The 23717-nt window shown below is 42.1% G+C and overlaps 1 protein-coding gene across 13 annotated transcripts in view; it reads left to right on the plus strand.

Moving 5' to 3' along the window:
- Positions 1-23717, plus strand: part of FOXP1 (forkhead box P1) — a 549781-nt gene that overhangs the window by 444176 nt on the left and 81888 nt on the right. For 10 of the 13 annotated variants that reach the window (XM_031471119.2, XM_064496312.1, XM_031471116.2 and 7 more), the window contains 3 exons: positions 11690-11827; positions 12840-12929; positions 18232-18385. In XM_031471119.2, coding sequence (XP_031326979.1) covers positions 11690-11827; positions 12840-12929; positions 18232-18385 — 382 coding nt within the window. Of the gene's footprint in view, positions 1-481; positions 611-11689; positions 11828-12839; positions 12930-18231; positions 18386-23717 lie in introns of those variants that run through there. The other 3 variants (XM_031471114.2, XM_031471111.2, XM_031471120.2) reach the window with 2 other exon arrangements.

The following is a 23717-nucleotide window of genomic DNA, read 5'->3' on the forward strand; positions in this document are numbered from 1 at the left end:
CTGCGCTGCCTTAAGAGCCCCGCATCCCCTTCCGCTTCCAAACAGTTGCTCGGAGCAGTCGGGGTGTGCGCCGCCGGGCGCGCTGGTTCCCCTGCTCTGCCGCTCGGCTTGCTCTTGAAAGGTTGGGACAACTCTTTGTCAGTTTCCAAGAGGAAACAAACACGCCACCCCACCAAAAACCCCGGACCCGGCAAGCCCCGGGCCGGAGGGAGAGATGCGCGCCGCGCCCGGCTTCCCAGACGTCAGCCAGAGGCGGGTCAAAGGGTTAACAGCAATTAAGCAGAGTTGCTCCCGAAACAAAAGCAGGGTTTCAGCAGAGCGTGATTTCACCTGCCGCGCGGAGGGGGCCGGGGGCGCGGGGCGCGGGCCGCGGAGCCCATTGTGTGGGGCGCGGCGCAGCGCGGCGCGGGGTGTTTAGAGGCGGGTTGTGATTGGTGGAGCAGGGCGGGGCGGGTGGGCGCGGCGCGGCGCGTCTTGTCAGCCCGCGAGCCGGAGCGCCCCTGCGCGCGTGCAGTCCGCCTGCACGCCGAGGCCGCCGGACCCCACGCCCGGCCCGCGCGGGCGCCCCGAGCCGGCTCCGCGCGCCTGGCGGCTACATGGAGAGTATCAGGTTGGTCCCTCTGATTGATCTTTGCCGTTCTGCTCTCCTTCCCCGGGCTCCGCCGTGCCAGCTTCCTGGGGCCTCACTGGGGGACGGCAGGAGCGCCCGAGGGTTTCTAAGTTGATTCTTTCGGGGAAAAAAAAAATAATAATAACCATCGCTGTTTACCAACTTGGGTGGGAGTTGCGCTCTGGAAGTGGAGGCGGGGGAGGGAGTGGAGGGGTGGGAAGAAGCAGCTCCAGGCCTGTGGGTCCTGGAAGGGAGAGATTCCCCCCCCCCCTTTCTCTCTCGTTCTCCCTTTTTTTTTAAATGTTCATGGGTGGGGTGTAGTTGAGAGTTGGAGGAAGTCCTGCTTGTGTTTTGCTCTCGCGCTCTCGCTCACTCTCTTTTTTTCGTTTGCGATTCGTTTTCTGCCGGCCTGGCCTTCAGGCAGCCACTTTGGTAAAGCCCTCGCCGTCACTCGTTTCGGGTGGACGTATCTGGGGTGTGATTTATGTCACTTTCAGAGCGTGTGAAATATACAAGAAGCCTTCCATTTCACTGTAACCCGTGTGGATGTTTCTTTGCTTCTGATAGTTTGTTTCTATATCTGTCTAGGCTATTTTCAGCTTAGCTGTTCAAATTCAAGGAGTTCACACACAGTCAAAGGGGAAGGGGGAGAAATAAATCCCCACACCGACACGGGCAGGCGGGCGAAGGGACACTTTGGCAGGTTGGGAAGTCTAACTTTGCTGGTTAATTAAGTAGTGAGTGGGGTTTGGGTTAGGACGCGCAGCCGACTGAGGAATTGCCACGGGGTACTACTCCCATCTGTACCGGCTTTGAATGTAGCTAACTCAACTGTCAGAACTGCCTGAAAGACGGTCAGTGGAAAAGAGACTTTCTCCCCCCCTCCTCCCCACCCAAGTGTCGTGATGGGAAGGAGGGGACCTTTAGGAAGTGGGTGGTAAAGTTTTAGAGCAAAGTACATATAGACTCTTCCTCTTTGGGATTAACTCCTTCAAGGCCTGCCAGTTAGTAGTAAAATACCTGATAATTTTATGTTCTTGTCCACACAGACCAAATGTTCTAATCAAGCCAATTTAAAAATGCAAATCACCTAATTTCCATAGATTCCAACATTCTGAAAGTGACACATTTGGGGGAAAAATTAAGCCTGATAACAGGAAATGTGAATCATACTATCAGTGACTAATCTGCTGAAGAAAAAAATAAGTTACATTTATTTTATTAGGAAGTCAGTGTTAAAGAAGCCAATTTTTTTTTCTTTAAATCAAGTGAAGTTATTTTGGAAGTGGCCTTTTATTGCTTTGTTGTTGTTGTTGTTGTTGTTCATTTGTTTGTGATAGATTTTCCAAGAGGAATGTACAGTCAGAGGTGGTTTATGTGGTTAAGAGTCCAAGGTAGCATGTCATTGTCAGAAACCTCAAACACGATCACATTAAGATTCTAGTTTAGGATTTGTTGCTGTTGTTGTTTTTGAAAAGAATACAAAGCTTTCTTGAATGTTCAGACTCATCACTAAGTAAACCAAACCAAGACAGAAGCACATTCTCCTAATTAATACCCTTCGCGTACAGTGAAAAAAGGTCTCCTGTTTTCCGTGGCTCTTTGTAGCTGCTTGACACATTTCAGTGAAAAAGTGTGTAAAAATGAAACCAAAATACAGACTGCCTACCCAGAGACACTGGCTGACTTACTCTAGGAGGTGATGGAGCTGAACTGAAAACGGATGGGGCTGACACTTGATAATCAAAGTTGATTTATTGTTCATTAGTACTGCATTAGCCCTTTCAGGCAAGACAGTTATTTGTGTAGTGGCCTGTCAAGAGTGAGACTGCGAGCACCTGTCATTTCTAAGGCATGAGATAAGCAACCAAATATTAAGATGATGCAAATAAAAAAACACTGGACTAGGGAAAAGGCCACATGATTATAAAATTTTTGTAAAGAAATAATAAAGGCTGGATCAATACAAATCTGTAAGAAGAAATCTATTAACTGTATAAATACACGCACATGTGCGCGTGCACACACACATATATATATTTTTTAACTCTAAGGACTACTTACAGTATAAAAGTAATGGGCTTTATATTCTCCTGTTTGCCCTGAGAACTTTGTTTTCTATCCTTATGTGCGGCTCATTTGATAAAAAGTTGGTCAGTTAAGGAAATGAGGAGCCTAACATGCCAGTTATTTAATCTGAGTAATTCAAGGAAGGTAGGCTCCCCATTTGTGTTGTGTTTTTAAATAAACACATTTCATTAAATGAAACTCTCCTAAGCCTGGCTTGATTATATGAAAATGTGATGACATCATAGCTAAGCTATGATAATGTCGGATAATAATGTCAAGTGCATTTTCTGCAGTGTGTTTCACTCTCGATTTTTTTTTCCTTCCCTCCCTGGAAGGGAATGATCTCATGACATACAATAGAAAACAACCTAAGTGTCAAAAGAAAACAAAATTAGTGAACTTTTGTCTGCAGCCATAGAAACACGGATTAACTCATATTTTTCCAGAGGATGGAATGGAAACATTCTGCATGAGGATATATAGTGTATTGTCTTCTCTGAATTTTCATTTGACAGGGATTTTAGAGGCTGTGATCTTAATTAAATCTCAACTAGCTGAAGTAATGCATCTAAAGGCATGCAGTGTTGCGTAACCTTGCTCAGTTGGTAAACCATAAATCATCAGAAAGCTTATGATAGGAATGGTTGATTTGAATTTTTTTTTGTTTGTTTGCAGTTAAATGTACCTTAAAAACAAAACCATCACTGCCTTGTATTTGCACGTTGTCAGGAGCTGTCTCTTGAAAGATAAACTCTTTCATGACACTGGCCAGTTCTGCAACTTTTCAGCCACCTCCATGCAATTTCAAGATACAGTGAAATTAAAATCCAGATTAATTAAAAGCAGTGAAATTCCAGATTTATCTCGGCTAACGTGGCTGAAATGTGTTGGAGTTACAATGTTTCTGAGACAATCAGGAGAGAACATTGTGACCAGCCTCTCAGCTTGAACTAAAGTATGAATAAAATTTGAACTGGCCAAAAAGGAGATTGAAGAATTTTATTTTATTATATGGCTTACTTGTAGATAAGCATCCCTAAAGGGAAACTGAAAACTGTGCTCTTAGTAATGGGGTAAATATCATAGCCTGTTAGAATCCATGCAGGTAGTTCTTTGTGATAAGCAAGGGATAATGCAGCAACAGTTGACCTGAGAAGGTTCGAATAAATAAATACAAAAATTCTATCTGTGTGTGTGTTTCATGTTAAAGTGCATGTGAATACGATGACAAGGAGTTAAAATCATTAAATAGCTATTTACTAGTTTAGGTCTTACAAATTCTGCTAGCGCTTGTAAATACAAGGTTATTTACTTTTAGTGCCTTTTAAACAGCTGTTTTTTTACTGCTACATTTTTGGATTCACATGTATGTTCTAGTAGAAGCAGCCATCTACACATAAAAATTGAGAAAGCGTCTCGTGATATATCAATTTTATATATCTTTGTACGTAATATTTCATGTATGGCTAGGAGTTACATTGCTGGTAAACTGCACATCTCTTTGGGCAGAGAAGGAATGTAGCTTCGTGTATACCTGCCTGACTAGATTGGAGGTTAGTCTTAAGTCCCTCAGCTAAATTTGTTTCTGTTTGGTGAAAGGTTTCTGTTTTGGAAGCAGCCTGGTATTTCTGGACATTCATTTTAGTCATTTCAGAGTGTGCAGTACTTTTTTTTTTTTTTTTTTTTGCCTCCTCGTAAATGGCATTCTGCATTCAGTCTTATTTACTTTCATTTAAACAGAAAACTCAGGTACCTCTTAGCTAAACAATCCTCTACCGATTGTGGGAACCTGAATTATCTGGAAAGACCTAAACGGGGCCTCTACGTTAAGATTGTAGGAGTCATCTTCTCTGAGTCTCTCTTCCAACCTGGCAGTTGTTTGAAGAGAAATTGATTTAGAATGAGAGGAATGAAAACTGAACACACGTTATCGTGCCTTGTTTTTCAAATCCGGTTAAAAGCAGATCATCAGTGAAGATGCAGGCTCAGTGTGAGGGTGTGCTTTTGAGGGGAGATACCTAGGTACCATGTTTTAATTTTTCAGCTTTATCTTGCCCTTAAATCTGAAACATCATTGTTCAAATAACTGAGAACAAGGTAAATCAACAACATCAAAAAGGTCGGCTTCTGTGATTTCTCAAGGGCTTGTTATTTTGTACTTCCCAATTCTATTTGATGTCTTGACAAAACAAGATGACACAGGGGGGAATACATTAGATTTTGATTTTTTTCATCTAACCTGTTACAGTTGTGGCAGCTTAATTTCTTGTAGTGGGGTCCTGAAGACGGCTTTTTGTACGGTTACTCTAATTGTCACCCCCACTTGATGAGGGTGGGTCTTCGTGGGTCTCCCATTCACCTTGACTTCACTAGGCATTTTTGAACATACTTTGTCCATTATCATGTAGGGAGCTTTTGGTTGGGCTTTGTCGTCATTAGAAGTAAGTCAGTGAAAGGTGAGATTGTCAGAGAAGCAACTGATGTTGTCTCATTAGAAACTAATTTGCACCCCTTAGCTTAACTGTGATGAATAAGGTAAAGGTGTTGGAAGTAGGCATGAGAAACTGTATAATTTGAGAAACATAAGTTGTAATTCTCAAAAAAGGAGGTGACTGCCCCCTCAGTCCGGCCTTCAAAACTTCGGAATGATCTAATTTTGGCCTACCTGAATCTAGCTCAGGCCTCCTCTCCATCTCAGTCAATGTATTTTTTAAAAATATCTATTTGCAGGTAGGCACCCTGTGATATTTTTTGTCCTGGTGAAAGCCTGAAGTGCAGTCTATCCATTTAATTCTTAGTGTTAGAGAAATGTTTGATGGACAAAAAAAAAAAAATCAGCATTTTCTTTTTCATCATTTAACATTATCCTAAGGTTTACAACTGTATCTACAAGTTGTCTTTCCTTATTCTAATCATCTGTGTGTTTCAAGTAGGATGGATACAGTTGCACTTCCCTTTGACTGTTTTTGAATAATGCTTCAGTGTAAGAGAACTCATTTAGCCAAGGCCTCTTCCTTTTCTCTTCAAGAGCTCAAGATCCGTGGATAACATTTTTTTCCGACGGTACCTTCTTGGAATGGTTCTCCCCTCCTCCTCTTTGCAGTACTTAAAACATGATTTTTGTTGTTGTGAATAGCGACTGTCAGAGCAGGTTTGATCAACGGGCACTAAATTATTTTCCATCCCTCCTCCGAGAGAGAGATTAAGGGAGGAAAGAGGAGGCATTTTTTTTTAATTTTAATAATAATAATAATAGTTGCTAGGTTGAAAAGATCAGTGCTTGTTGGATGATTATTTTCATGTGTAGCTTCCATTGTTTCCTGTATTTAACAATCGCTAATGGGAGAAACGATTTAATTTATGTAAACTTTACATTTTTATGCAAATGAAGCTGATATTTATTAGAGCTCAAACAATTACACTGGCACTTAGTGGAGTAACCTTGTCTGCATGGGGAAATGTGAGAGGGGAGCAGTGGAGGTTCCACTAATGCCTGTGCTGTAAACAAACAGGAATTTGTGCCACTTTTTACATTTTTAAAACAAAAGGAGAGCTCGGGGAGCTTTGCTGGAGGTTGCCTATTAGGCTGGGTAACCTGAAGTAACTCCTGATTGGCAGGCAAGTCTTGGCCATACAATTCTTCCTGAAAGAAAGATAGCCTTTCTTGATAGAATGTAATAAACAAAATGATAAAAAATGAAATGCTAATTGCATTTTAAAGAGGTCTTTTTTTCCCCTAAAATTTTAATAGGTGGTTGTATTGTTACTGAGAGAACAGTTATGCTAATGACTGACTACTTAGATGATTTTGCATTAATATAATAACCATTACCTGCCTTAATGCTTCGTACAGTATTGTGGCAAAATAGCTAAGTCTAAAAGAGTTATACAAAAAGCAGAATTCCATAATGAAACAGAATTATACTTTCCACATGAATAACATGCTTTTTAAAAAAAAAAGTTTGAAGACTGAAATATTATGTCAGAAATGTTTTTTTTCTTTCCTCTGCGATGCAGCTACCTTGCATGGTATCTGTGGCTTTTGTTTTTTGTGTGTTTTTCCCCCCTTCTTCTTTCTAAATATCATGGAAAATAGATAGAAGCTTCCTAACTTTTTTGTTTGCCGATGTATCAGTTGAATCCATTGGGCTATTAATTTTGAAAACTGTTGCCTTTCATGGGGGGGTGCGCCGTTTGGTGTTCATTGACTTTTACACAGGCTAGCTTCTATATGATCATATCACATTTGACACAGTTTTTTGTTTTTGTTTTGTGTGTGTGTGTGGAGCCATTTTGTTTGATCTTGTTTTGAAGTTCTGGAGCATTCTAATTTAATTTGTTTGCTCTTATTTGATGAACCAAGTAAACTGCCTAACCTGGTCAGTTATCATCCACACCCAGCCTAAGTCTAGAAGGAACTTGAGTCTCTTGGGACCCACACCAGGTGAATAGCCAGAGATTAAAAATAGTTTCTAAATTATTAATCCAGACAGTATTTAAAACAATATTTAAAAAAAATTCTTATCTTCTCATTTGTGTTATTTGTACACACAGCAACTCTGAGAAAGATGCTCAGATGCACAAAACTTATGTGTATTTACACTGGGCAGTATTGACTCGTAGTTAACATGAGTATAAACTAAAGAGAAAGAAAAAGATGATAACGTGTTATTTTCAGTATTTATATTGTGTCATCTCCCCTCCCACCCAATTCCTCCAATTGTCTCCTAGATTAGAAATAAGTATTGTTTCTATGGGTGTTTTTATTTGTTTGTTTGCTCTTTAGATTGTTTTTTTCCCTCCTTCCCTTCACCCACCTCTCCCTGTTGGAGATGGAGAGAAATAAGGCATATCACTTGAATACTCTCCTAGCATTCAGATGCTATAAAGTCATTTGGAAGTGCAGGGAAGCTGTATCAGGCCGGATTCACACGGCAGTCAATAGGCTCTTCCCAGCACTTGTTGGTACTGAGGACATCCCAGTCGCTGGTGTGAAGGCAGCAGCAGGCCCGTACTGGCCGCGCTCTGATGGTCCAGGCGCAGCTGCAGGGCTGCATGCTCCCAGGTTTGTGTGCACCTGGGGAGGGCCGCACCCAGTGCCATCAGTCAACAGTGTATCATGCACTTTTTTTTTTTTAATTCATGATTTCCTCTTGAAACTCAACTAAAGAGTGTTAACTGTGTGTGTGTGTGTGTGTGTTTAAATTCAGTTTTGTATGCTAGCATTCTTTAAATGTCTGCCAGAAGTTTAATTTGAATTTCTGATCCCTGAAGGCAGCTAGACAGAATCATTCTAGTTCTTCATAAATTGCCTTCTATGATTCATTGTTAACTCATAAAACATACTCGTTTCTCTCTACTCAAACAGTTAAGGTAGTTACAGTATTGGGGATATAATTTTTTTTTGCATTGTATTTAAATTGTCATTTGAGAAACGAATGAAGAATTAGCTTGAACTTCCAGTTAAGGCCTGAGCCCTGAAGCACCCAAAAACATCAGAAATTTATGTTTTTGTCTCAAGGAGGGTAAAGTGGATGGCATAGAATCGGGGCGGTGGGGTGGGGCACAGAGGGGGTTAGTTTTCACTAAATACTCTGAAAGAGGGGCTCATAAATATTAGAGCGCCGTAGTTAAAAACTCACATGACTGTTTTAAATACTATTGATTTAAACCACTGGCTGGATTTTATGAATCAAAGTGTAATTTCTAAGCTCTGGCCATATTTCTCAATGCTGAAGCACTCTCTCTTGTGTGCCTTTAGCGGCTTTCCAGACATTCAACACAGGATTAAATGATAGTAGTTACAGTGATCAATAGGTTAAGACCAGTACAATCACTCTTGCCGCTAATGACCTCAATAGAAATGGGCAATAAAGTGTGGGCTGTAATAGCCTCTTGCTGGTGCTGCGTGCCCTTTGATTCCTGGTATTAGTAGGGACTAGCTCCATGAAAAAGTTGGACGTTGAGAGCTAAGGGAGTGGATATGTAGGCTATAATTTTTAACTGTTTAAAGCCTTACACTGTGCTCAGATTTTTTTTTTTTTTCCTTCCCCTTTTCTACCCCACCGTGGTTTCTGGTCCATTTGGATCTGTTTGTTAAAGCTTTCCATAACCGACTTTCATGACATGTTGGAGCAGAAACTTTGGGGAAATCTTCAGTTTTATTGCGTTTATAAATTAAGCTCGAGGCCACTTTGGAGTCTCAGAGCTAACCGGTGTGAAAACGTGGTTTCAGATAGTAAAAGCAAAGCTGAGGCTGTCAGGATATAATAGCCCACTTCTGATCATTCGGAGACAGGGCACTGGGCTGGAGGGTTACTCTGACTTCTTGCTCCTTTCCCTCCTTTGGCTCTGCCTACTTTAAGCGTTTTATTACTCATCAGCACCTCCATCCAGATGTCCAAAGGGAGAGAGAAGGGGAGACTCAAGTTCATTTTACTGTTCTGTAACGTGACTACCAAAAAAACTGAATAAATAACTATGGGAAGAGGAGATTTAAACTGTTGGCTGTATGTAAGGGTTTAAAAATTATCTGTGTATGTCAGTCCTTTTTTTAACTTTTTAAATCTATTTCATTGAAGCATAATTTACATATGATAAAACGTACTCATTTTAAGCATACAGTTGGAAGGATTTGGGCAATTGTATCCATCTCTTTGATCACCCCTACCCCCTCAAGATAGATGACATTTCCATCCCCCTCCCCCACCAAAGGTTCGCCGGTGCCCCTTTCTAGCCTAACCTTTCCATAGTTCTTTAAAAAAATATGACCAAGAGATTGTTTCTGTGATGGCTTCTGTTATAACACTGTTAATTTCACGTTCATCACCAGCTTAGATCTTACACCACCCTGTTCCTGTCTGTTTTCCTGTTCATCACCCTCAGAAATTTGGCTCAAGAATATTTATATTGTACATCATCCAAGAAACGCAGAGGAAAAAAGAATCCTTAAACATGGTTCTTTTGTTTGCTTAATCAAACCTCCCTGTATGGTGATGCAACTCTCAAGGAAAAGTAAACTTCTATTGTGATATGTTGGCTTTAGCAGCTCAGAAGATAGTGATTGGCACCCACTACATATTGACAGATTCAAAGAGTTTCTTCTGTTCAAAGGCAAGGTAGACTAATTGGAATTAAGTTATAGATGGTGAGATGTTTTGCTAATGTCTTCTTGGTGTTTGTCCTAGACTAAACGCAAGTTCACTGTTCCAGTCATTGGTGATATTTTGTGCTGCGAGATATCTTTTTAAAAGGATAATTTATCCATTCATATACATCTGTCCCTTTTTGCATATAAAAATACTCAGACATGCCCATCTGTTTTAAATTACAGTGTATCTACATCTACACTTAAAAGGCCACTGCAGTGGGAAGAATTCCGTTGTTGACCTTCCAGAGTTGGGTTAATGAAAATTTTCAACCGTTCTAGCTGGTGTTTTCCAAACAACGCGAAACTTGCGCATAAACATCCTCCCACACAGAACATGCCCACAACAACAGTGGGGGATGTTCACTGTACATGAATCTGACCTTCAGGAACCATTTTTAGTTCATCAAAATTAGTGATGCTGAGAAATCGGGACATCAGTGCATAATGACTGTGAAATTAGGAATGAGAGCTCGCTATGCAAATGACAGGACAAATCATGTGAAAAAGTCAAGATAAACTGCATATTAAGACATTATGTTACATAAAATTAATACTGCATTTCTCCCTTTTGCTTACTGCTCCCCTGAAAGATTTTTTAATTCTTTTATCTTCTGATCAGCTATTGTCTGCCGGATTTTTTTTTTTTAAGTGGCACACAGGCAAAGTGCAAAACATGTTATTACCTTTTATTGTAATACATGAGATGACAGCAGATCCTTTTTAACAAAGTATATCCTTTACTGCTTCCAGCTTCTTGCTGTCACATGTTTGATTAGAAACCAAAGAAAAGTAAGATGCTTAAGTATTACTGTTAGAAGACATACAGGTTTTGTCTTTTCTTTCATTGTTTTTTTTTTTTCTTTCCTTATCTTTTTATTTGGGGGGGTAATTTTTCATGAAATAGTCTTCTTCTGTTACGGGGACTGACAAAATGGTTCTCATGTAGTCTGCAAATTAAACACAAGTGCAGTGATTATTTTGAATAGCTAAATTACATTCTAGAAAGCTTGCAGAATTCATAGCATTGTCATTAGGTATCCGCTTGAATACAATTTGTGTAACCTTGGCCAAGACAGCCTGTCATTTTAATGTCAGTGTTTTATCTGAACAAGACATCATCCTTTCAGATACAGTGTGCAGGTTCCTTGCAGAGATGCCCGTGCAGAAACGTGTTAACAGTTGCAAATATGAAAAGCTATCAAGTTCATCACTGTAGCTGTTTGTCACTGAAATGTCATGGAAAGCGGCTTTTAATGGTATCGCACATAATGCGAAAGAATTGAGACATCTGTGTGCTGGGTGAATAAGGAAGGGTAAAAGGCATCAGAGGAAGGGGCTTTGTTTTAAGTTCAGAAGGTGCATCCAAGGTTCAGTTGCCCACAGGACTGAGCATTCCTTCATTGTTGTTCAAATCCCTGTTCAGAGGAAGTGGATGGTATTAGCTCCAGCCGCAAAAATTCTGGTTCCCATTTGCCTACTTCCCTGGAAAATGAAATTCAAGTTTGCATTAACTTCCTACATCTCGTTGTGACCAAAGACTCATTCTAAATTAGAAACTGAGATTGTTCTAACCTACTCCAGGTAGCATTTATTAACCCATTACGCCTTGTCCGCTTGCAAAACTATTGGGAACACGTGGCTGCAAGGTTTTCTTCTATTTTTTCTTTATTTAAAATAAACAGCATGATCAGTTAAATAGGGGGTGTTGGCTGCATCCCCCTCTGGAGAGATGCACCATGTGTGGGAAACTGGTCAGTCCTTGAGGCAGGCTGATGACGGTCTGCCCCTGTGCCTGGAAGGCTGAGGGCTGTGTGCGTGTGGTTTCCTGGCTTCCCATTTATCCTTCATTAACGTTCCAGGTTCCCGTGTCAGTGGCTATGATGACACCTCAAGTTATCACTCCCCAGCAAATGCAGCAGATCCTCCAGCAACAAGTGCTGAGCCCTCAGCAGCTCCAGGTTCTCCTCCAGCAGCAGCAGGCCCTCATGCTTCAACAGGTAATGGTCCTTCCTCCTCCCCAGCATCCCATGACCCCCGGGGCCCATCGCTTCATTCCGAAGTCCCCTCAGTGGAGCAGCTCCTTTGCCCACTGAGGAGTAAGCAGAGGGCGTCCGTCCCAGCACAATCAGTTGCATTTGCATCCCTGGAAGAAGACACCCTCGGCCCAGAGCAACGAGGGTTTGGGCCTGGAGAGGACCCGATGGACTGAGATTAGGGCTGTAATTGGACTTGGTAGAAATAAGATCTTTTAGGCTTTAGAGGGGGCTTTACGCTCTTTTATTTGGTAAGCCCAGAGGCTTCTAAATGGTGTGAATCAAAGCAAAACGGGGAGCACGTCGGGAGCAGGTTTAAATGTGACAGCTCTTGAAGTCCCCATCTCAACTCAGCAGCTTACGGAATTTTTCTTTTAAACATCAAGTAGCATCTCGGAGTCGGTTAACTGTAAGGTGTGGAGTTGATTTTGCCCCTTTCACGGATGCCAGTGCTGAAATGACCTTCCCGCTGCCCTTGGGCCGTGGGCACCTCCTAGTCTGACCTCATGGGCACCTGCATCGAACAGAGGAGATTCAGTGCCACAGTAATGGGAGCTGCTGGGATGCGGTCCGGGACGCAGAGGGAGCCACCCGCATGGCAGTCCCACACACTGAACCGACCCCCAGCGCCGCCCATCCCCATCACTTAGAAAGGAGGCACATGGTTCACCAGACTCCCCCAGCCAGGGCATTCTGTCTTTGTTGTACAATCAAAGGTCATTCCTTGCCTTATTTTAATTAGTTTGTGTAGAAAATGGTATGTTTTTCATCAGTTCATTTTGGAGATTACTTTTCAAACAATAATGCCAAGAATAGTCAGCATGTGCTGAAATTTATTGTCGAGTCTCAAGCTAAAGGTCAGGCCGTTGCAGATAAAAGGATGCTGTTTTTCAAATCCCAGTTTGTGTACGGCACCGAAAGGGACAGTGGCTTGACGCTACCCTCTGTCACTTACCGTCTTCTCTTTCCTTTGTAGCAGCAGCTTCAAGAGTTTTATAAAAAACAACAGGAACAGTTGCAGCTTCAACTTTTACAACAACAACATGCTGGAAAACAGCCTAAAGAGGTACCGACAATACATATTTTACTTTCAAACCGCAGATCCCAGAGGACTATCTAGTGGCTATTAAACTGTCAGTCATTTTTTAAATGATTGCACAACTGAGCTGACTCTATCGCTTCTCAGCTTTCAGACCAAGAGTTATTGTCCTGTTTTCTTTTAGATTTTTCTGGGTTCCATTTGCCGACTGCCACATATTTTATAACCCACCCTGCAGGTGTACCTCGTGTCAGCCCCGAGCAAAGGGATCGTGGACAGACCCTTTAGGGCTCCTTTTGCAAACTTGTACCACTGAGGGCCAAGATCTACCTCGGGGAGGTGAGGTGCTCCCAGTAAAAATTCCACTTCGGTGCATGATTGATTTTCTTTTTTCTTCCCCCTCCAACTCAGAGAACTTGGGTGTGCAGTGATGGCTTGTTCATTTGGAAGAATAATCTTTTACCAAAAAACTTAGAGCAAGATTCAGAACACCCCCCCGTCTCTGTTGAACTTCTTCCTGCAAGTTGCACATATCACAAATGCTAAAGGCAGGCTTGGATCATGTGTGTCTTGAGAAGAAACCGTGTAGCGCAGTACTTTGTAGGTGTACATGCTGATTGCATGTCCCCCCGCCCAGTTAGGTGACTCTATTCCCTCTGTAAATGGGCAGGCCTTCCCCGGGAGGGTTTCTCTGTACCTTCTGTGCCGTTCCATGTGGGTGACGTTCAAGGAGATGGGGGTATACCTCTGCACACGTATGCGTTATCGTGACATCTTTCTATCCATTCCAAAGTTATCCGATGGAACTTACCTCCTCGTGTTTTCACGGTGGACTGGAATTCTTTCCATTTGAGTGTTCTCCTTGGAATGACAATTTATAGTTTGATAAACAGCTCACCGTCCCACTTAACAGCTGCCCCACTGCCCCAAAGCAGGCAACCACTTGCTTTCTTAGAAGGCGTCCTAGCCCGTGACGCTGGTCCCCATCCCTGTCCCTCGCACAAGCGGAGGCCGGGAAGCGCTCGTCCTCCACCCTAGGGATGACCCAGACATTCTCACTTTGCCGGCTCCTCCCTCCGCACAAATTGGGTACATTTTTCCAGGCCCTGCCAAGTTTTCACCCTGGAGTCCTGTTTAGCAGCCTGGATTTAAACCCCTGCAGAGTAGGGGCAGTTTTAGGGTGAAGGGGAGGAGGGGAGGAGGTGTTTTAATGAAAATGCTGACACAACCTTAAGTCCGGTGGTGCGCTACCCGGTGCTGCTATAATAAAAAAGGGACCAGATTAAAAAGTGTCTAAAATGTAAATCTAAAGGACTAACAGTAATTAAAATGGAAATGGCACAGGGAGGGAAGGCATGTAATTGTGAGATATCACTGTGCAGAAGGCTCTCAGCTTTGTTTTGCTGGCTGTTTTTCTAATTCAGTAGGGCTTACTCATCAGTGGCAGTTCAATGCGCGTTAATGACTCTGGGATTGCAGGCATCACTCTGGACAAAGAAATGATTATTGTGCGGTCAAAAGAAGTTCAAAGACAAGAAGGGAATTTCAGTTTTTTCCTTAGAGATCCACATTCAAGAGCATATAAATTAAGCCAAATGTTAAAAACCACAGTCTGAAAGCTGACTTCAAAGTCACAACTCTCTAATTAATGAACTGCGAGCCTCAGTTTGGACAAGTTGTGGTTTGATGCGCCCATAAATCAACATGACAGGCCTGTTTCACAGTCTCAGACAGTGCTTGTCACTGAGTCACATCAGATGTAAACACAGCAGAAAAAAGAAGGGATATGAAGGAGGTGCAATTGATCAACAGAATTGGTAAAAACCCACTTTTGAAGCACATTATGCATGATCACAGGAAATGGTTACAGCCTCAAGAGATTTCCCCTTCTGCTGTTGCTTTTTTGAATCAGATTTCTAACAGCCTTCAAAAGGGAGAATAAGAATTATGGAGTTTCTCCCCTGTGGCTCACAGGCAATAACCCCCTGTTGTTATTTTGTGCTGCTTTCTTTTCAAAGGCCTCGAAATTTAGTTTTTTAAAGATCTTTAACTCTATATTTGAAGACAAACAAAAAAGGGCCGCACTGTCATTCTTATCAGTTACCAGGGATTGTGTTTTTCCTTTCTGTTGCCACTTCTGATTAACCTCTTATTTGGTCTGTTAGACATAGTTTGGAATGCACGTCTGCATGCTGGGAAAACATGAAAATTCAGATGAGCGCCGAGGGCAGATCAAGAAACACGAAGGCGAAAGTTACACAGCAGAAGGAAGGATAAAAGTTAACTCTCCCAAATTGCTGCTGTCAGAAAGGGGGCATCTCAGGCGCCGGAAGACGGTGATGGTGTCAGAATTTGGGAAGGGAATGTGGAGGAGAAAAAGAGAATGCTTTGTGTCTGAACGAGGGGAAGGTTGTGGTTACATCACAGTAGCGTTTAGCACCTCCAGGACACTGGGTTTGTTGTGGTCATGCTTCGCTAGCCATTTCCAGGGCAGAGGTAATACAGGAGATGTTGCCTGCACATCCTGAGGGCTGGGCAGACCCAGACCCGCGGGCAGGTCTCCTTAGATTTCACTGGTCTCTGCCCCTGAATGTGGCCAGGACCTGTTGTCTCCATGATTAGGAGATCCTTATGTTCCTAAGGTGAGGAGGGAGTCTGCTGAAATTACCATGCAGGTAGTGGTCCTTTTGTACAACAGTGAAATAGATTTACATGGTAGTAATTTCATGATCTGGACTGGCGGCTATGATTTTAACAGGGTTTGAACTTAAATGTTGACAAATGGAACAAATATATTAATTTACCGAATCCCCTAGGCATTAGTGGCTCATAATTTTGAATTACCCACCCTACCGCTCCTTCTTTTTTTGGGGGGGGGGGTGTTACCTCTGCGCTAAGACCCCTGATCCTTGGCTATAACAATATACTTCAGTCTTTTTTTCCCCTCAGGTTGCCCAGAGATGTTTCCTTGAGAAAGTTCAGCTCCATGTTGAGTTTAGACTGAAGAACTTCCTTGAGAGATAGATACTCTGTAACCCTGTACAGCGAGTATTTAAGTGATGGCTCATTAATATTTGACAGAACGGGTGTGGAAACCAGAAGGCAGAATTAATTTTAAGTCCAGGCACAGGCTCGCGTGCGCACACGCACACACACACACACACACACACACACACACATATCCCACCCTGTGCCTGTGAGGTAGGCTAAGTTGATTGTTTTAAAAGGGCCGTTTGTCCTGGGCAGTTATGACAGTTTATGTTAGGCAGTAGGGAGGAGCCAAAGAAAGGAAAACAGACCTTTGACTGCAGCTCCAGGGAGGGGATCCGAAATACCAGGTTTATCAGGGCATTTTAGCATTTTAGCACTGACTACTGACCTGTCCAGGGGACTGCAAGGAGACCTTTTTTGTATGCATTCAATTGTGAGAAGTAAACAAACGGGCTCGTATCCTGTGTTTGGTAACTGGGTGGGGAGCACAGTTTGGCAACCAGTGTTGCTTTTAAATTCTTTCTTTGGACAATGGGCCTTGTATACTTTTATATCCTGGCTTTGCAAACGTGGACAGCTCTCAGGAGCTTTTCCTAGGGATAGCCACGGGGACAGTAGAACAGCCATCAGTCTTTTCATATAAATACAGAATCTCTAAACATTTCACTTACAGTAAGACAGGAAACACCCTCCCCAAACTCCAGCACCCCACCTTCATGCTTTTCTACTTCAAGAACAGCTAATTCCCTGATCTTTTATTGTATCCGTGTTGTGTTTTTCCTCTTCCTTCCCCTCCCCCTTCTTTAAATGTCCTGAGTTACTGTCTGTTGAAGAAGTGAAAAAATCATTTTGACATGAGTATCAGTATCATTGGGTTTTACATTAATGTGATAACTTGGGAAGGGGTGAACACAATTGGATCATTTTATGCATGCTGTTCTTAAAATGAAAACATGGGCTTTTCATTTAAATTTATTTAAATTTTTGTTGTTAGTGGTATAGAATTTGTTTTTTGGAGTGAAACTCAATTAACTTTCTCAGTGGCACGGTAGTAAGTCTGAAATTGGTTGCTAATATGAGAATGATGGTTTTTGCTGTAAAATAAACTACATGGAGACCGAAAGGAAACCACCATTTTTCTCTTCCTTTGAACTTTGCGTCAGAAGGTCTTGATATATATACCATTTTATGGGATGTATCAGATCAAGGTCACATGTTAGGTTAAGTGAATGCAGTTGTTGGTAAAGTGTAGTTATGAGAAGCTCTGAAAGGGTCGTGTTTGTTTCTCTTTTTTCCCCTGGTTCCAGCCCTCTCTTCCCAAAGAAGGGTTAATTTTCCTTTCATAATTGTTAGCCATAACGTGGCTAAGACCTCCACCTCGATTTGATTCCTAGTAGATTAAGGATATTAGATAATTTCCTTCTATTTATTGTAATACTGCACTGTATTATCTTTCTATCACTCAGATAATTACTGAGGAAATCTACATTAATTTTTTTGGCTGGAGCAAGGCCTGCTAAACACAGGAATGATGTATTGATGTTTTACACAACAAAAGTTTTCCTCCTGTCATTGTCCAATCAGCAGAGAGATATTTATCATATCGCAAAGCCCCGTCTTTGCAAGAACAAAGCGGGCGGGGAGGCAGGACCAGCCAGCAGACCTCAGGGTATCTGAAACTCAAGCCAAGTTCAGGCATCTGAAGCTTCAAGTGTCCTTCATATTCCACACCCACAGTCGAGCACGATGTTGTTTGCTAAATTATGAATGTGTGTAATTAAAATCTAGTGGCTGTTTCTATGAAAGATTTACAATGTTATTTCATCGTTTGTCATGGCTAATTAACAATATTAGATGAAGTTTTTCTTCTTCAAAGGTCTGATTTTTTCTCATTTATTTATGTCAGAAGTGATAAACAGGGTAGTTAAAAGCTTCTCTCCCCATCCAGGCAGGGACAAGGACACCTTGTTCTTCCACACCTCAAAGGTTCAGGGTTCAAATCCTTGCAGGCCTGGAGTGGTCCAGCCTTCCTGCTAGTGTGGACAATTCAAACTTTCCAAGGTTAGGAGTTCACATCCCCAAAACTCAGGCCTTTCAAAGAGTAGGAAAAACTGACTTGACTGGTGATTTTTCTGCGGGAGCAGGGAGCAGGAAGGTCACACAGCTTGTCTTCGGAGGTGAGGTGTTCTGTCCCTTTTAAGCCAGCCTGGACGCTGAGCCTCCACGAGACCCTGGTGACCGTTCCCAGTACTGGACGATGACGGTGTGTCCGGAAACGTCCATTTTAACCTTCCTCGGGCGGTAGCCATCTCATTTTTTTCTTCCTGATTTCTTACAGCAGCAGCAGGTGGCTACCCAGCAGCTGGCTTTTCAGCAGCAGCTTTTACAGATGCAGCAGTTACAGCAGCAACACCTCCTGTCTTTGCAGCGCCAAGGCCTCCTGACAATTCAGCCGGGGCAGCCTGCCCTTCCCCTCCAACCCCTCACTCAAGGTAAGCCTTGATGATCCAGGAGGTGCCGCTGTCTTGAGACTCTGGGGGCAGAGGTGGTGGGATGTCTCGTCCCAGCTCATCGTTAAGGAGATGGTCCATTTAAAACAGGCAGCTACCAACTTAGAGAAGAAAGCTGGATGAGGTAAGAATGATGGACCTTTACGGAAGCTGGAGTGCCCCTTGACGCCAAAACGCAGGCGTAGGGTGGTCTGAAGGCTTAGCAGTGTCAGAATTGTTGCCTGTTCGTTGAATAAGAGAAGGTGCTGCTCTGACTGAACATCCTCGTGTGATCGTCTTGCGTTTTCAGTTTGGTATCACAGATGCGTTTTCTTGAAGGCTTTTTGTTAAGTCATTTTAATGTGTTTTTGCATGTGTTTTTGCATCACATAACTTGTTCTGTTCTAAATCTTAGTAATGCTTTAGAAATGGCACTTTTTAATATCTAGGGAGAAAGTTGAGTTTATTTTTCTGTAAATGATTAAGATAAATCTCTTTCTGTGACAGAAACCAAAGTTGTTACTTGTCACGTTTTCTCTTTTCTCTTTTTTTTTGCATTCCTCTGGCTATTGGCTTTTGAGCAAGTTAGTTCTACGCCCATCAGAGCAGGTAGCACGTCCACCTCTGGCTCTTTTTCAAAATCTAGTTCCCTGAAAAGGAGCAAGATATCATGGATTTTAAAATTTCTTTTGAAAAGCCATTGACATGTTCTTCCAGTGGGTGTGTGGGACAGCAGAAACAAGTGAGTACTCTAGCTGTTTTTAGCAGCTCTAACTTTCACTTGTGTACTACGCTACACAAATGGATTATTCAGAGCCAGAAAGAAGGAAAGGAAAGAAGGAGAGAAAAAAAGAGTCGTGCCGTGTTTTGAAATGCAGTTCCCCCACCCCACACATGGTATGGTAGATTTCATTTGCCTTCTCAAGTGGACTTGGACATACGTGTATATATGCCTTCAGGGCTGGTAACTGAAGCCTTTGGTGTCTTGGATCCAGCTGCCTTCCGAAGAGGGTTCAGAATGTGGAACCTTCTTGTCCCCTCATGATGCTTAAGGCATGCTCATGTGTTCAGTAACTTTTGATATCAAGTGGAGCCAGCGAGGCATGTCACCATTAAATCTTGACTCTCTTGGGTCCACCACACCCAACTTCTGTCCCTTCTGGGGTTTTCTGATTTTTGTTTATGTTTTTAATGTTGAGACCCAGGGCTTTTTCCTCCTCTAGCTTCCCTCTTGCCCCTCCCCGCCTCTTCTGCCATTACCGTTCGTCCGTGAGCTATACAATCAGCAGCTCCACTGCTGTCGAAATAGAAGGTCTGGTAACTGAGCAGTGCCAAGGGGGGAAGAAAGGACACATGGGCTAGTGCATTTTTGTGCTGGCAAAAATGTTACACCGTGCATTAACTACACCTTTGGGTTTATTGTTGGAAACATTGCTGGCTGTGCTGACACACCCACCGGACTGGGCTTCCACCTCGCTCATCTTTTCCCACCGCTCCTGTACTATTACGTTTGCTCACTAAGGTTCATTGTTATAGTACATCAGTTAAGCTGTCCAAAAGAGGGCAATTGGGCAGTGACAAGACAAGCTCATGTGTAATGTGAAAGAAATGAATGTGGTGATGCATGAAGTGTAATCTCTGCTGTAACATATCAGAGACACCGGTAGGTAATTCACTAGTCATGGCATTGATTGATATGGTTAGCAGTCTGCTCTAACTATTCGCCCCCGCAACATTAAGAAGACGCATATTTACGGTCTAAGGGGGTTCCTTACATGTGCCCAAGATGCATAAACGCAAATGTAAACATTTCTGGAGTCAGCTTCTTCCAGTGAAGTGAACCACCGGTGTCGCTGCCGTCTTTCTTGTAATCGGGAGGTTGCTTTTGCCTCCCCCACCTCCCACCCAAAGAGGCTAGAGAATTCAGTCATGTTGGACCAGAGCACAATTTTTTTTTATCAGAGAGATGATAGCTTAAAACTGATGTCATTATGAGGTTTAAATCAACTTTCTGCTTGCTTGAACATGGTCACCTGGGTATGGGTGTACAAGGACAAAAAAAGGTTGATCAACTCTGTTTGTCTTTGAGCCAGTGATACCTGGGGTTGTAAAATTGAGTTCCATGAACGGTAATCTGTCAACTGTCCCTGCAACATACATTTTTTAAACCTGTGTCTGCATTTTCTTTTATAATGAAGGGGCCAGTTGTCCTGGAAAAAGAAACATAGCAAGGCCCAGGGTTTACATGTTAAAAATGCTGGTAATGCCCACTTCAGGAGACAGTCATCATGATTCTTTTATATACCTGCTTATGGTCTTGACTAAGTTGCCTTAAACATGCACGTAAATATCAAAGCATAAGAAAGAGACAGAGAGTACTGTTTTGAAGGCTCTTTTTTTTGTTGTTCCCTGAAGGTATTAGGTTATGAAACGGAGGGACTTTTCTGATGTTTTTAGGGCTATTGCAGGGCCTTCTCTCTCTGTTACATAATTAGCATGTCTGTTTTTTCCTGGTCTCTCTAATCGTCTCATCCTCCTCAGCACCTGTAATTCCACATAGAAATACACATTTAATATCATTCTGGCTTTTTAATTTTTACAAGGTAAATAGAGATAGGAGAAAACTACATTCCTGTTGGTGTAGCTGTTAATGGATTGGTTGAATCTGCTCTTACTATTCTGATCCACCATTTCAGATGAAATGCTTGCTTTCTGGAAATTTGATATCCACTTAGTCTGATGAGTGACTAGCTTACCTTTTCTCTGTCTTAATTCTGTCACAAGATCTTGGTTGTCAAATAACAGCATCCTTGGGTAGATAGTATTCATTCAACTAACAGTTTAACATCACTAACAAGGTGTAACGTTGACAGAAGAGACCGATTTGACTGCCTTTCTGTAAGTCTGATGAGAATGTTCTTAAACGTAATTATCACATTGAAGTTTGACCCTGAAGGATGCCTTGTTGTCAGTCAGTGAGTTACTATTTTATTTACCATTTCCCCCTGTGGATGGTGAAATTGACTTGCTAGCTCATTGGACTCTCAGGGGAGGAGAGTCACGCTGATGTGCTCTGTCGGCGTAACAAGTGTAACAGGACATTCCTCTCTGTCTTTATGTGCTGGATAAACAACCTACTTTTGAAACAGCTTCAAAGTTCTGCTTTCCTCGGAGGGAAAGTGTTAACACAGTTGTTAGAAACCGTGGTGTGTTCTTCCTTCTTCCTGCCTCCTGTACAACTGACCCAGAAATCAATTAGTTTGAGTTGAAAAATAGGAGGCTTGTTCTTTTCATGTGCATTTCGTCCCCAGAAAACAAAACTTGGTGTTGACTTGTGTGGCCTTATATCAATACGCTATCATCAACAGACAAGCCTAGTCACTGTTGTTTCAATTGAGTAAACAGTGGTCCGAGGGTCGGCTGTCTTTGCAGGTAATTGTTGGTGCGCAGACATCAGGGGTGGCCTGTGAGCTCCAAACACATCCCACATGTCACTTCGCAAGGTGTTTGAAAATAATAGCCCAGATGCAGCAGAGTCGGACACCGGATTGTATAGTGACCTTTCCTTTTGTTTAATTTGCCTCCAAGGTTTAATTTCAGGGGACAAGTAATAATTGAATATGCCTAATAACTAAATGCTCATTTGGGACAAAATCCATCAAAATATAATTGGCATTTGATTTTTATGAAGGAAGGAGAAAACCGACTTGGCTGTCGAGGATGCGTTCTAAGAATATCTGACCACTTAATGGATCATTTGAAGCCTCCTTTATAATATATATTAATTGCAAACACTTGAGCATTTGAACATTTTCGTGGAGAACCGTTAGGAGAGACCAACTGTTTTTGTTAACGCTCCTCTCAGAAAGGCGGGGAAGGTTATTGGTCTGCTCTGCAATAATTTACTCCTCTTTGATATGCAAACGATCCACGGTGAATATAAAAAAAATCCTATCAGACTCATTTCACAGTTCTTAACCACTCGGATTCTCTGGAGTCCATCGCCTCATTAGACCAGTGCTCTCCAATGCTAGCATAATTAAAATCTTTAACAGTTTAGCAAAGTAAAGATGTTTGGCTGATCACATTGAGATGATTATCTAGCCATTGTATTCTAAATGACAAAAATAAATTAAATTTAGACCTTGGCATTTTTTTTTATTATGTGTTTCAAATGAATATAATGCACACCGCCTCCTTTTTAAATTCAATACCTTCGGTTTGGTAAGAAACATGCCCGTTTCGGTTACTGCTACACAGGCAGAAAATGGCAGGCTTTCTCGGATAGCTCCGTCCCAGCTGATCGAAACAATGGACCGAGATCCAGACGTCCAGTGCGTATGCAGCACCGCCTTGTGATGGCCAGGATTTCTGATCTCTTCCAGGTTGTCCTACTAGGTGGTGGCTGTTGTCAGTTGCCATTCAAAATATTCTTCTGTGCATGTACGCACTAGAATATGCCTTGAGGTAGGATTTGGAAATCCTGGGCTGTAGAGGCATGCCGTTCAGAATAAAGGCTGCAGGCCCGCAACGGTGAGATTGACATACTGATTTTATCTCTTCTTGGGGGAAAAAAAAAACAGGCTGATGCTTCGTCCTTGAGACGCATGTCCATTTTGGCCCCCTTTTAAAACAAGAGAACCTTATTGCTCCAAGTTTCCTGCACATTTTCGTTTCATTCTGCAATGGTTCATTAGCATGGATCTAAGAAATGACAGTAATAATAGTGTTACTTGTAGAAAAAGTTATACAGTTTTTCAGTAGACACATCCATCAATTAAGCATGTGGTACTAGAAACCGAAATTAATGAGGAAGATAGGTGTGTTAATGAAATAATCATAGTATAATCAATTTGACTGTTAAAAGTTGAAAAGCATTTCAGGAAGACGATATGAATTCATAATTTATGTCGAAAAGTGATTAATAAAAACTGTATTTAATAACAAAGCTATTTGTCATCATTTAAGACTTAAGCACAAAAATTACTCATTTTGTGGTTCGTGTTGTCATAATAGTACAGTCGAACAAATTTATTTTGAGCCCGTCTTTGTGTCTAAAAATACAATAACATCTATCTACTTTTTTCCCCCAAAGATCTAGAAACAGCAGGTTGCATGGAGGCAGACTGTCTTTGCAAAGTAGCTGTGTTTTGAGTCCCCTTCACAAGTATCTTTTATGTGTGATGAGGGCACTTCAAGGGGAGGGCACGTCTGTTACTACTGTATTTGCCTTAGTTGAGAGGGGAGGGGAAAAAAAGCTGCATGCACCAATAAAACCCCCCCTTACACTAGGCTTTGTTTACTGACTCTTTGATTTAATTACTGTTTGAAGAGG

Source organism: Camelus dromedarius, chromosome 17, assembly GCF_036321535.1.
Source record: "Camelus dromedarius isolate mCamDro1 chromosome 17, mCamDro1.pat, whole genome shotgun sequence".
In the NCBI taxonomy this organism is placed as follows: domain Eukaryota; kingdom Metazoa; phylum Chordata; class Mammalia; order Artiodactyla; family Camelidae; genus Camelus; species Camelus dromedarius.